Genomic DNA, 12,290 nt, shown 5'->3' with positions numbered 1-12,290 from the left:
CCGTTGTCTCCGTTGCACGCACACTCCTGCGTGTTACAACGCTCAGACTCCACTCCATCACACTCACCCCGGGAGATGCGGCTGCATGTTCGCACATGCCCACCGTCATCTCCCTTACATACTGCTCTCTTACACACACTGTCTCTCTCATACGGACCCTCTCACTCACACAGGGGGTCTCACTCGCACAATGCGTGCCGGAAAGCACGCATCTCCGCACACTCGCAAACACACACACACACACCTGCACAACCACACTGGGGATTCGTGTCCCCACAAGGGTTCCCGGGGCCTCTATACCCCCCAAGCGACACGTGCACCCGTCCACAGTACTCGCCCCCTCCAACTCGCTCGACACGACCGAACCCACCTGGTCGAGATCAGCTTCAAGGGAGAATAGCGTCTCCCTCTGTTCCCGAAGGAGGCCATCCAGCTGCTCGCACCGGGTCCCCAAACAGTCCGCCAGCTCCCCCTCATGGTCCTCCACTACCTCAATGTGTGTGTGTTTGTCACTAACCCCGTCCAATTCACTCTCTATCTCCCGTGTCTCTGGCAATACTTTCATTTCCTTCTTTGTTTTTGTTACTTCCCTCGTCTCCATTTTTTATTTGTGTCTCCTTTATCAGGGCCCGCCCCAATCGTTTCATCCGTCGAGCGATGTCAATTAAGTCCCGCACCACTAACGTTCCTCCTTGTGGTGATGTCACACGTCCCACATTATTGTATTGCTCTACTTCCTGGCTCCTTTTGAGTCGTTCCTCCTCTCGGAACTTCCTGAGTTCTTCGTTCTCCTTCCGGAGTTTTTCAACCTCCGTTGACTCAAATTTTGCTCTCCCCTCGAGCTGGTTAATTTCAAACTCGTATAGTTTTTGTTTTCTCGAAGAAAAACGACGAACTGAAAGATCACAGCCCAAATGGATCACATAAATTCCCTCTATACAATGGGTTTTTTGCTAACGACACATGGACTTATCGATATATCTCTCATGAGGACCCTTTATGGTATAATGCGAATTTCCACAACCGTAACAATATATTATGTATATGTATATATATATATATATATATATATATATATATATATATATATATATATATATATATATATATATATATATATATATATATATATATATATATATATATTGACGTCCACGGGACTTGAACAGTCCCGCCAACGTAGAATGAGCCGAAACGATGGAGGCGGTTTATTTATTTATAACCCAAACATGGCGGTTCTAATCGCTCTACCGCAAACGGGACGAGGAAGGTGGCACGAGTCGCTTTTCACTGAGTTGATGATGTTTATTTGTTTTTATTATTAACCAGAAATAACAAGACTCGGCAAGAAGAGGGATCCGGGGCGATTCGACGGGATGGTGAGGGTTCGGGCGTGGGGAAAACACAGACGATTCCAATGAATATTCAAATCTCAAACCCTCTAAGGCGCCAGGTACACACACGCGCGCACACACACACACACACACACACACACACACACACACACACACACACACACACACACACACACACACACACACACACACACACACACACACACACACACACAACGTAGCTATTTCTGGTGGTCAGGCTGGACCGTGGTGTGGACGCAACTGTCCCTGGATTGGCGTCGGACAAGCTGGCCTTGCTCTCGTCAGGGGGGCAGGAGAAACCGTGGTGCTGTCGACCTCCTGGTCTTGGCCCAAGTCCGCTCACAGCCGCCAGGGAACCAGTTCTGGCGCCAAATTGCGAGCAGGAGAGGGAGGCAGGTCCGCCCGCCGTTCGACCCCGTACTCCGAGCCAGCAGAACCCCAGAGCCAACCAAGGTGAGGCACGAGGCTCAGCAAGGCTCCAAGACACGATGAAAAACAGGATCGAATCAGCGCAACAACAAGCACGCTCCCAGCACAACAGCCTCCACCAAAACGGTTTTTCTGTCCCGATCTTCTTCCTCTTCCTTTTTGACCCCGAACAGAACCTTTTTATCCTCCCGTCCTCATAACTTCCAATCGAGCCGTTTATTGGCCCTCCGCCATCGCCTTCCGCCAATCGTGATCACGGGGCGGAGCCATCCGCAGCACTGTCTTGTGACGTCATGGCAAGCCTCCAGAGCATACTAAAAGGGGTTTACGCAGTCACACTTACCCTATCCCGTATCCCTATCTAATTACGTGACAATTATCATTTCCCCCTTGAAGAAATGGACATTTACTAGACAACTTATCACCACTGAATTGCTACTTATTACATCGAGATCCTGGTACACTCTAACAGCATGGCATACCTAATTAAACATCCTAATTACCCTTTGAATGCATACCCCCCCCCTCAAACGTAACACTGCCCCCTCCTCTGGTACCGCAGCTCCTGCAAGGTATATCACAGGCGCTACCGTACCAGCCTTAACACTTACTGACTCACACCTAATTAACCTAACGAAATAAAGTAGGAGGGGCAATGGGCAGCGAGTTGCAGCTAACTTACCTATCCTGCTTAATGTACTACCCCCTTATGGCCTTATCCTCGCCTAAACAATCATTCATTTTTTTTTATTTTTATTTTTTATTTTATCACTTAAGAGCACTGAGCAAAGTTGCACTCCATCCTCTGGATCATCGCTCTTGCCCAACACTCTTCCAGTGATCTGGGGAGGGGAAACAAAAGGTTCCACAAAAACACAACACTTATACTTTACATTCCTACTCTAAGCCTTAACGACACTATTCATGGGATATTTACATTTGACCGCCTCCCCCAGTGGATGCCAACAGACCCAGCGTTACCTGGGGAGCCAATCCTCAAACTTGCTTGCCCCAAAACTATGCGGACATCATGCCCTTGCTGCACATGTCAAGTTGTGCGGGATCGAGTGGGACTCGTACATCTTCACAACACTCACACCATGGTCATCATCACACTTCTAGGTCATGGTCCTCATTTTAATCATGCAGGCTGAATCCCGTCGTGGCCGTGGGGTGGGTTACCACAAGATGATGGGGGCATCTCAGGTGCAACCATGCCCACAGGTAAGCTTTAGTCCAACCCGGACGTTTCTCCGCCCCGCTCCCTTTGATTCCCACCCCCTGGTAGCCATCAGCTCTCATCCCGTACAACACACTGGAAGGGGTCTCACTGGCTCCTCTAGCCTTCCTGGGTCGCCAAGGTCCTACCCGCCTTTGTCGCCCAACCAGACCCTCTCCCAGTTGCCTCCAGACACTGTCACCATTAGCCACCAGGGGTGAATCTCCTTGAAGGGGGTCGCAATTCCCGCTCACCGTGAGCTTCAGCAATCCCTGTGGACAAGCACATCATCCCCACCCACAAAACCCACATGACTTCCCCACCCCATCGGCCTTACATGTGACACCTGCATTTCTAACGCTTCACCGACCATGACCTTCCCTGTTACCACACCATGTCCAATAAAAAAAATCAATGTGTGCACCATACATTTCTCTTCTTAACTTGAAACAACTCACACAGCACTTCTCCTCACCCGATCCACGCACCAGCCATTGGACAGCCACTCGTGCCCGCTTTGTTACCAATTACCCATTGTCCCTATTGTCACTCTAAAACCCAGCAGAACTTACAAACACATGCCAATTTTCCCACAATTCATTTTTTTTTTCCACCAAAGGAGGCACTTCGCCACAATCTCACCAGCCGAGCATGGCCCTATATGCTCAGCCCGATCTAGTCTCCCCGACCCCCGACAGTGATTTCCGGACCCGACCTATGAAAGGGCATCTCGGATAGACCTGGCAGTTCAGCAGGAGGATTCATCCTCTCCGGGCTTGAAAGTCTATTGGAGGGTCTCTCCATCGCCGGGTACCGGCAATATCGTTGCATGTGTCCTCTTCGCCCGCACCGGAAACAACTCCCCATAAAAGGCCCCCGTGGGTATCGGTGTAATGTCTCTTCCGGTTCCGGACCCCCTCAGCCATAATCGAATTGCTCTATTGGCTGGGCTGGACCCCGCCGCTTTGGCGCACCAACTACCGAATTACCCCTTATCAAACTTGACAGTTTCTGGCAAATTTCCTGTAACATTTGGGTAATGCCAATTTCTCCCAGCCCCCCTCCCTGATCCTGAATCTCCACCTGTCGGATCGTCACCGATGGCCTCTCGGGCACCTGACCCGGCCGCCTCCATGAGGCCAGCCTGGCTGCGCACTCAGCCGCTCGGTGAACGGTGGGTGGATCCTGTAACTCCACTAGAGCTCGGACCTCAGGGTCAGGAAGAGCAGCTAAAAATTTCTCTAGTGCCAGTCTGTCCCATGCCTCCACTGTAAGGTCCCGATACGCGATCCTGACTGATTGGTAAATGTCCTGTGCCAGCTCCTGCACTGTCTCACCCGGCTTTAATCTGCGGTGCTGGAGCTGGGCCCGCACCAGATCACAGTTTGCCACGAACCCAAACCGACGGCTCAACGCCTCGCAAATGTGGGAGCTGGTCAACATGCCTCCGCGATCACGTTTAACACATCTGCGGCTGGTCCCCGCAACGTTGCCACCAAATTCCCTGTACGTTCCCGCTCATTCCACCCATTTAGTCGGGAAATGCACTCAAATTGCGTTAGAAAAGCTTCAAGGCTCCCTGACCCGTCAAAATTTACCAGGGGGATCACTTTTACGGTGGCCCGCTTCTCAGTTTCTCCCTTGTCCGAATCCAGCCCAGGGATCAAACACCCTTGTGGCTGCGTATCCAATTTCGGAGCCCACTGTGGCCAAAGATGTTTTGTGGTGAGGGTCTCATGGGTCAATTTTGCCTCCTGTTCCAAACGTTGAATGGACCGATTCACCTCTTCCCGCAGGATCTTCTGGGCCCGCACAACCTCCTCCAAGGCTCCGTCGCGAGTTTGTAGCTGCTCCTCAACCAACCCGGACACTCTACTTACAAAAGACGGCTCTACCAGGCCTTTATCCAAGACTTCATCTTGGCTCATAATTTTATCTTGTTCGTCCAAACGAGCCTCCAATTCTTTTACCTCCTCCGCCAAATTCATCCCTTGCTTCCTCAGCTCTCCCCACTCTTCAACTTGCAGCTGCATACGAGCATCCACACAGGCACGATGACGTTCCAGGCTTTCATCCACTTTATCAACCCGAATGTTCGTTGCATCAATTTTATCTACCAATTTTTTCCGTATATTTTCCCCCTCCAATGTAATTTCTACCTTTGTTTCCTCCAATCTATCCTCGAATTTGCTTTGTATTTCTCCCAATTTAACATCCACACACTCCTGCATCTCAGTTTTCATTTTCTCCATCTTTTCCCCCAATTCATCCCTCATTAAATCAATCCGTGCACCCAACTGTTCCCCCATTACCCCCAATTGATCTGTCATTTCTGCCCCCTGTGCCGTCATTTTTGCCATTTGTGCCGTCATTTCTGCCCTCTGTGTCACGAATTGATTTTCCATTTGTGCCGTCATTTCTGCCCTCTGTGTCACGAATTGATTTGCCATTTGTACCGTCATGTCCGCTATTAAACGTTCCAACAGTGTCTGGATCGTCATCGCACCGGTTTTCGGCGCTGCCGGCCCCGTTACGGGCGATGAAGTACGGTCCACGCTCGGAATGGGGGAGGTTCCAACCCTACCCCCGTCTCTCCCTTCTTCCCCCGACTCGCTGCCAGACACGTGGCCTTCCTCCTCAAACATCTGCACATCCGCCATGGTGCAGAAGTCCCGTTTGCCGCCAATTAAATTTAATTTGAAAAATCCCGCCAAAATTTTCCCGCGCTTTTCTGTAGTAATTTTATATTCCAATTCGTGGCGAGATTTCAGTACTGGTATATTCTCCCGATACCAAATATAATTTAGAGGGGTTCGAACATCCAACACCCTGACACCAATGTGACGTGCACGGGACTTGAACAGTCCCGCCAACGTAGAATGAGCCGAAACGATGGAGGCGGTTTATTTATTTATAACCCAAACATGGCGGTTCTAATCGTTCTACCGCAAACGGGACGAGGAAGGTGGCACGAGTCGCTTTTCACTGAGTTGATGATGTTTATTTGTTTTTATTATTAACCAGAAATAACAAGACTCGGCAAGAAGAGGGATTCGGGGCGATTCGACGGGATGGTGAGGGTTCGGGCGTGGGGAAAACACAGACAATTCCAATGAATATACAAATCTCAAACCCTCTAAGGTGCCAGGTACACACACACACACACACACAACGTAGCTATTTCTGGTGGTGAGGCTGGACCGTGGTGTGGACGCAACTGTCCCTGGATTGGCCTTGCTCTCGTCAGTGGGGCAGGAGAAACCATGGTGCTGTCGACCTCCTGGTCTTGGCCCAAGTCCGCTCACAGCCGCCAGTGAACCAGTTCTGGCGCCAAATTGCGAGCAGGAGAGGGAGGCAGGTCCGCCCGCCGTTCGACCCCGTACTCCGAGCCAGCAGAACCCCAGAGCCAACCAAGTTGAGGCACGAGGCTCGGCAAGGCTCCAAGACACGATGAAAAACAGGATCGAATCAGCGCAACAAGCACGCTCCCAGCACAACAGCCTCCACCAAAACGGTTTTTCTGTCCTGATCTTCTTCCTCTTCCTTTTTGACCCCGACCAGAACCTTTTTATCCTCCCGTCCTCGTCACTTCCAATCGAGCCGTTTATTGGCCCTCCGCCATCGCCTTCCGCCAATCGTGATCACGGGGCGGAGCCATCCGCAGCACTGTCCTGTGACGTCACGGCAAGCCTCCAGAGAATGCTAAAAGGGGTTTACGCAGACACACTTACCCTATCCCGTATCCCTGTCTAATTACGTGACAATTATCATTTCCCCCTTGAAGAAATGGACATTTACTAGACAACTTATCACCACTGAAATGCTACTTATTACATCGAGATCCTGGTACACTCAAACAGCATGGCATACCTAATTACCCTTTGAATGCATACCCCCCCCTCAAACGTAACAATATATATATATATATATATATATATATATATATATATATATATATATATATATATATATATATATATATATATATATATATATATATATATATAAAGTGTTGCTTACACAGAATTATTTGTCCAATAAAAAGACTAAAAACACTTTTTTCAGTTTTTCCTTTTAATTCATGAGATTTTAAAAAATCATTTAGTTGAAGATGTGAGGGGGGTGGGAGGGGTGTGGAGGCAAGGACCAACTACTAGAGGGGGTGTGGTGGTAAAAAGGTTAAGCACCACTGGCCTCAAGGTACCCTCTAAGCTGTCGAGACTGGGTTTGAATTCCGACCCTGCTGTAAAATGTCATCCCAGTGTTTCACAGGCAGCGACTCAATGTCTGTGCCGTCCTTCATATGGACATGAAACAGGCGTCCCGTCTGCCAACAGTTAGTGGACGTGAAAGATCGCATGGTGTCCTTCGCGAAGAGCAGGCAAGCTATCGCTGGCACCCTGAACAAATTACAAATTCCTACCCTAACCAGCAGAGGGCATTGCATCAGCAGCACAGCCACATCTCCAGCTAATGATGCTACCCTGCAGCCTTGTGCTGCATACGAAAGAAGTCGTCCAACCCGTATTACAGAAGAAATAGTAGCTTCGAGGAGTACCATATGTTTGAGAAATCTGAAGATGGATCATGATTGGTTCAGAAAGACTTCAGACACTTGAAACAGAGGCCTGGTGTTGGCTCAATGGTTAAGGTGGCCCCTCACAGTTCCTAAAAAATAAAAAAAAAATCAGGCAATTCATCAGCGGCACGTCCACACTTCCATAAAATGATGCAACCAAGCAGCTGCAGGTTGCAGACAAATAAATTAAAAAAAAAAAAAAATTGAAACAGCTGGTTCAGCACACTTTACAGCTTTTCTGGTCACAACTCACAAAGCACAGAGTTGCACAACTGCTGTTAATGTGTTGTAAACATGATAAGGTCTCAATAAATCACAAACTGGAGAAACCGTTATCGTGCAAAGTGAACACAACAATGGGGGTTGGGGGAGGGGGATGCTTGCAATGTGCATGTAAATTGATGATACTGAAATACGTAAAAACATGAACTTTCAATGAACACAGGGTGTACAACGTGCATGTTCACGTGAAATTTTCATAAGGTAACAATTCATCTAAAGCAATGCGAGGAGAATCGATTGCAAGGGTTAAGGATTGAAAGCAAAAAGAACTCTATTCCCCCAATCACAGACCACAACTTCTTCCAGGGAGAACAATCAAAAGACATTTTACCGAATGGCTTAATAATTTAAGAATAAATTAATTAATTCATAATAATAAAACTGCAAAAATAATAGCTGCACTGATGTCTTTTTTGAAAAAGCCACTGCAGATCACTCCAGAACCGATTAAAGCAGCAGGTTTCATCGAAAACATCAGATCGGAAAAGTACTGCAAGATCTTCACTCAAGGGCAAAGTTATTCATTACTTTATCACGATTCGTGGGGCGTGCCCATTCTGAAGTTGACATGATGCCTCTCCAATCCGCCATCAAATTCAGAGGACTCCCAGCTATTTTCGGTTATTCCAACGTTTCCACAGGCATCCAGCTGCAGGAGTGGTTGGTAACGACAGGCCCCGTCATTGGGGCGGCAGTATCGCCTTGCAGCCATTACATTTCCCATAATGCTCAGCATCAGCAAGATAGAAAGGAATGCAGTGGCAAGCATCACAGACCTGTCAGAAGCAAAACATCACAGAAACCAAGATCAATTCAACTTAAATTTGTGGATCAAATAATGGGAAGAATTTCCATTCTGATTGTCTGTCATTCAAAGTTCCATATTCAAGAATGAAGGGACCATCAACTCGTACAAAACTTCTGAGTGAGTAAGCAAGTGATGAACAAACAGGAGGAGGGAGGGGCAACAAACATAGCTAACTGCCACGAGAATGGGAGGGTTAAGGAGGGCAGAAAAAAAAATCTAGAGTAGGGATACAGGGTGACCTGTGGTCTTCCTCCAGGACTGTGCAGACATTGTGCACTTGGTGGGAAGTCCCCTTTAAGGGGTAAGGCATCACATGACAGCAATATGCAGACATTGAGACCTGACATCATTCTCATGATCTTAAATACCACTCAGTGATCAAAACATCAAACTTGAGCCTTGCCTAGCTGGGCAGCAAAACTAGTTGGTGGAATCTTCATTTTTGAATGTGAAAACTATTTTCCCACAATGCAGTGCAAACACACACACAATTGCTGTCGAGCAATTAAAATTAAAAAGTAGAGAAAATTCAAGTGCAAATCTTGAAATAAGATGGAAGGATCGTCAAATCTTAATGCATTCTATAAAAACACCGCAAATTGATCTTCAAACTCACCACGCAAGCTGTTCAGTTGCTCTTCCCTTCTGCTGTTCCTCAGCCAACTGGGATGCAAAGCAATTTAGCACAGGGTCTGCAAAAAGGAACGAGTGTTTGCAAAGACAGCAAGTGAGGAACAAGAATAAAACGATCAAACAAATAAAATTTTAAAACATCAGAGCTAGCAACAGAGAAAAAAGGAAGTACCTTGAACGTTCTCATTGGTCGAAGCCGAGCAGGATCCTGTCATGCGATTGCAGGAACAAGATTGGCTGCAGTTGCAGACGTTAACACAAGACCGGCCGTATCGACCTGGGTAGCAGGCTGCCACGGAAATAAAGCGAGGTAAATGGGTGGAGAGGGACAACAAGTCCGGATGGTGATGGAAAAGCCAGACTTCGTAAAACAGAAAATTGCTTTGCAAGTTGGTGTCCATTTTTAGGTACTTTTTACTACTCATTCATCTTTTGGAATAGTAGTTGTAGCACAATAATGAGTATCATTACCTTCTGCACAAGTGCTACCCATCCAGCCTGGATCACATTCACAGCCAGCTGCAAGTAAAGGACATACAATACAAAATCACCATCTGGACAAATATCACACCATTGATATCTGAGAGTATGGTTTTTAAAAGTGCTGCTCTTCTTCTTCCTCTTCTTTGTTTGTATGCAGCACAAGTCTGTGGGGTAGAATCATTGGCTGAGGGCGTGGCTGTGCCACTGATGCAATTCCCTCTGCTTGTTAGAGCAGGAATTTGTAATTTGTTTGTGGTGCCGGAGATAGTTCGCCAATCAGGGATGACAGTTTATAGCTGGGTCAGGATTCAAACCCAGGCTGAACAACTTAGAGGTGAGTATGCGTATCTACCGCTAGGCCCTCCTGTCAGCCCTTTAAAAGAGGTGAAGAACTGGTGGCATAGATTGTATTTGTTGAAAATTTTGGTGAAATCCACAAGTGTATTACGAACTGGTGGCTGACAAGCCATCCAAGCTCTTCTCAGCGTAGCTTTGCTGCATTGCCCGTGCTGTTATGCCTCGAGAATACAGCATTCGTCCATCTACAATCTCATTTGCTATTTTTTTTTTTTTTGCAAAAGAAACCTTTTTTATTCCGACAACGATTATACTTTCATATATCTTGCTGTAGACTCATCAGATGTTGACCAATTGGCAGATTTCTGAAGTTTTGCCTTCGTATCATTTATTATTTTAATGTTTTCCTTTTTCCTGCTGATTGCAAGTCAGTCATAAATTTGGGCTGTTTAGGAATCACCTAAATTTAAACTTATTGTTGCCTTTTTGAACTCTTATTATTTTAAAAATAATGTCAATCAAGGAGTTAATTTGAAGGGATTATTTATTTTCCCCTTCCTTTTTTGTTCAATTCCTTCCAGCGTGTCTGAGCTTGTGCGTGGTATACCGACTGCATGACCTAGTATGGGTCCTGAGCTGTGCAGTCAGTATCATGAGCTGTGCTCTCAAATGGGAAACCAAACAGGTTTGCCTGTTTGGCATAAACACAGGATGCTGGGGGTCTCAGGTTCGGTTCAAATACCCAACATCATCTTTGTGTGTCTATTTTCTCCTGATGTCTTTCTAATTCATGTAAAACTATATCAATGTCACCTAATACAGGAATCTTCTTTGAAATACAATCAAGTACAGTTACCAACTCTTGCATGAGCCTTGGACACAAGGGAGAATGAATCTCCCGCTTGTGCTGTATCACGTGATTGGGTTTTCGTATATCATGCCTCGCCCGCTAGGGGTGGCAGGAGTGTACTTCCGGTCGCGAAATAAGGCGGATTTGATGCTGGCACGCTTGCTTCTCGTGTTCCACTGCACCTCGAACACTCCAGTTGGCGACGAGGATGGTTGAAAACGGACCTGTGCCCGTTTTCGTCGGAGACGACTTCGAATTGTTTTCAGAACAATTGGGATGCTATTTCCACGTGAATGATGTGGTCGACGAGAGCAAACAGAAGTCGGTCTTGCTCGCTTCGCTTTCGGCGGAGCATTATCGACTACTGCATGATTTGGTGGTGCCGGACAAGCCCAGTGATGACGGGCTGTCGTTTCAGAACATTGTGGAGAAGATGAAAGCACACATGGCACCGGAGAAGTCATTACAGCTCGCCCGATACCAGTTCGATCGCCTCTCAAAAGGGGCAGAGGAACGCGTCGCTGATTTCATGGCGCGGATTAAGCATTCTTCCGTGGCCTGCAAGTTCACGGCGGGGGAGCGTCCAACGCGGCTCAGGGATCGTTTTATCGCTGGTTTACAAGATGCGAAGATGGTTTCAGCGGTTCTACGGCTGAAGGGTGAAGCCATTACATTCGACTCGGCGGTCAGCACGGCTACAGCGGTCGAGCAGACTGGCGGGGATGTTCGAGCCATCACCGGCCACGCGGGGTCGAGAGCACCCGGGGACGCACGCTCGACCTTCGATGCGGGTCGGACGTCACCGTGCGGCCGCACGTGCGGCGAATTGACCCCGCGGACGTGTTCGGGATGCGGAGGTCGACACCTGCGCCGTGCGTGCCCGTATAAAGGCACCGTGTGTTTGAATTGTCACAAGGTGGATCATCTGAAGCGTGTGTGCCGTGGGGTGCCGGCCACCGTTAAGGTCATGGACGGCAATGTGCGAGGCGACCCAGGGCGGAACCGGCGGCCGTTGATGGGCCTGTTTTCAATTGGCCCGGCAGTGGCGCGCCCAATGACTGTGGAAGTCGAAGTGAACAAAACGCCGATCACGTTCCAGGTCGATACGGGAGTGGCTGTGTCGATCATCGGCGAACAGACCACGCGTAGACTCAATGGCCTGAAGCTTATCAGGTCCAACCTCACGCTGTTTACGTACACCCGCGAGAAGATAATGCCAGTCGGGATGGCAGACGTGTCTGTGCGGTACCAAGGCCAGGTCGCCACGCTTCGGGTGTAAGTCGTGCGGGGGAGGGGACCGTCTCTCCTCGGCCGAGATTGGCTGGCCCGCATCA

At 48.2% G+C, this 12,290-nt stretch overlaps 1 protein-coding gene across 3 annotated transcripts in view; it reads right to left on the bottom strand.

Moving 5' to 3' along the window:
- Positions 1 to 7,169: 7,169 nt before the first annotated feature.
- Positions 7,170 to 12,290, bottom strand: part of NAGPA (N-acetylglucosamine-1-phosphodiester alpha-N-acetylglucosaminidase) — a 54,110-nt gene continuing 48,989 nt past the window's right edge. For 2 of the 3 annotated variants that reach the window (XM_085890385.1, XM_085890383.1), the window contains 4 exons: positions 9,798 to 9,845; positions 9,499 to 9,615; positions 9,310 to 9,385; positions 7,170 to 8,661 (listed from right to left, as the gene is read on the bottom strand). In XM_085890385.1, coding sequence (XP_085746511.1) covers positions 8,418 to 8,661; positions 9,310 to 9,385; positions 9,499 to 9,615; positions 9,798 to 9,845 — 485 coding nt within the window. In that variant the 3' untranslated portion in view covers positions 7,170 to 8,417. The remainder of the gene's footprint in view (positions 8,662 to 9,309; positions 9,386 to 9,498; positions 9,616 to 9,797; positions 9,846 to 12,290) is intronic. The other variant, XM_085890384.1, reaches the window with a different exon arrangement.

This window comes from Eptatretus burgeri, chromosome 7, assembly GCF_056783735.1.
Source record: "Eptatretus burgeri isolate ZD-2024b chromosome 7, Ebu_testis_v1, whole genome shotgun sequence".
Taxonomy (NCBI): domain Eukaryota; kingdom Metazoa; phylum Chordata; class Myxini; order Myxiniformes; family Myxinidae; genus Eptatretus; species Eptatretus burgeri.
The sequence above is the reverse complement of the archived record's forward strand: the minus strand, read 5'-3'. Positions and strand labels throughout refer to the sequence as shown.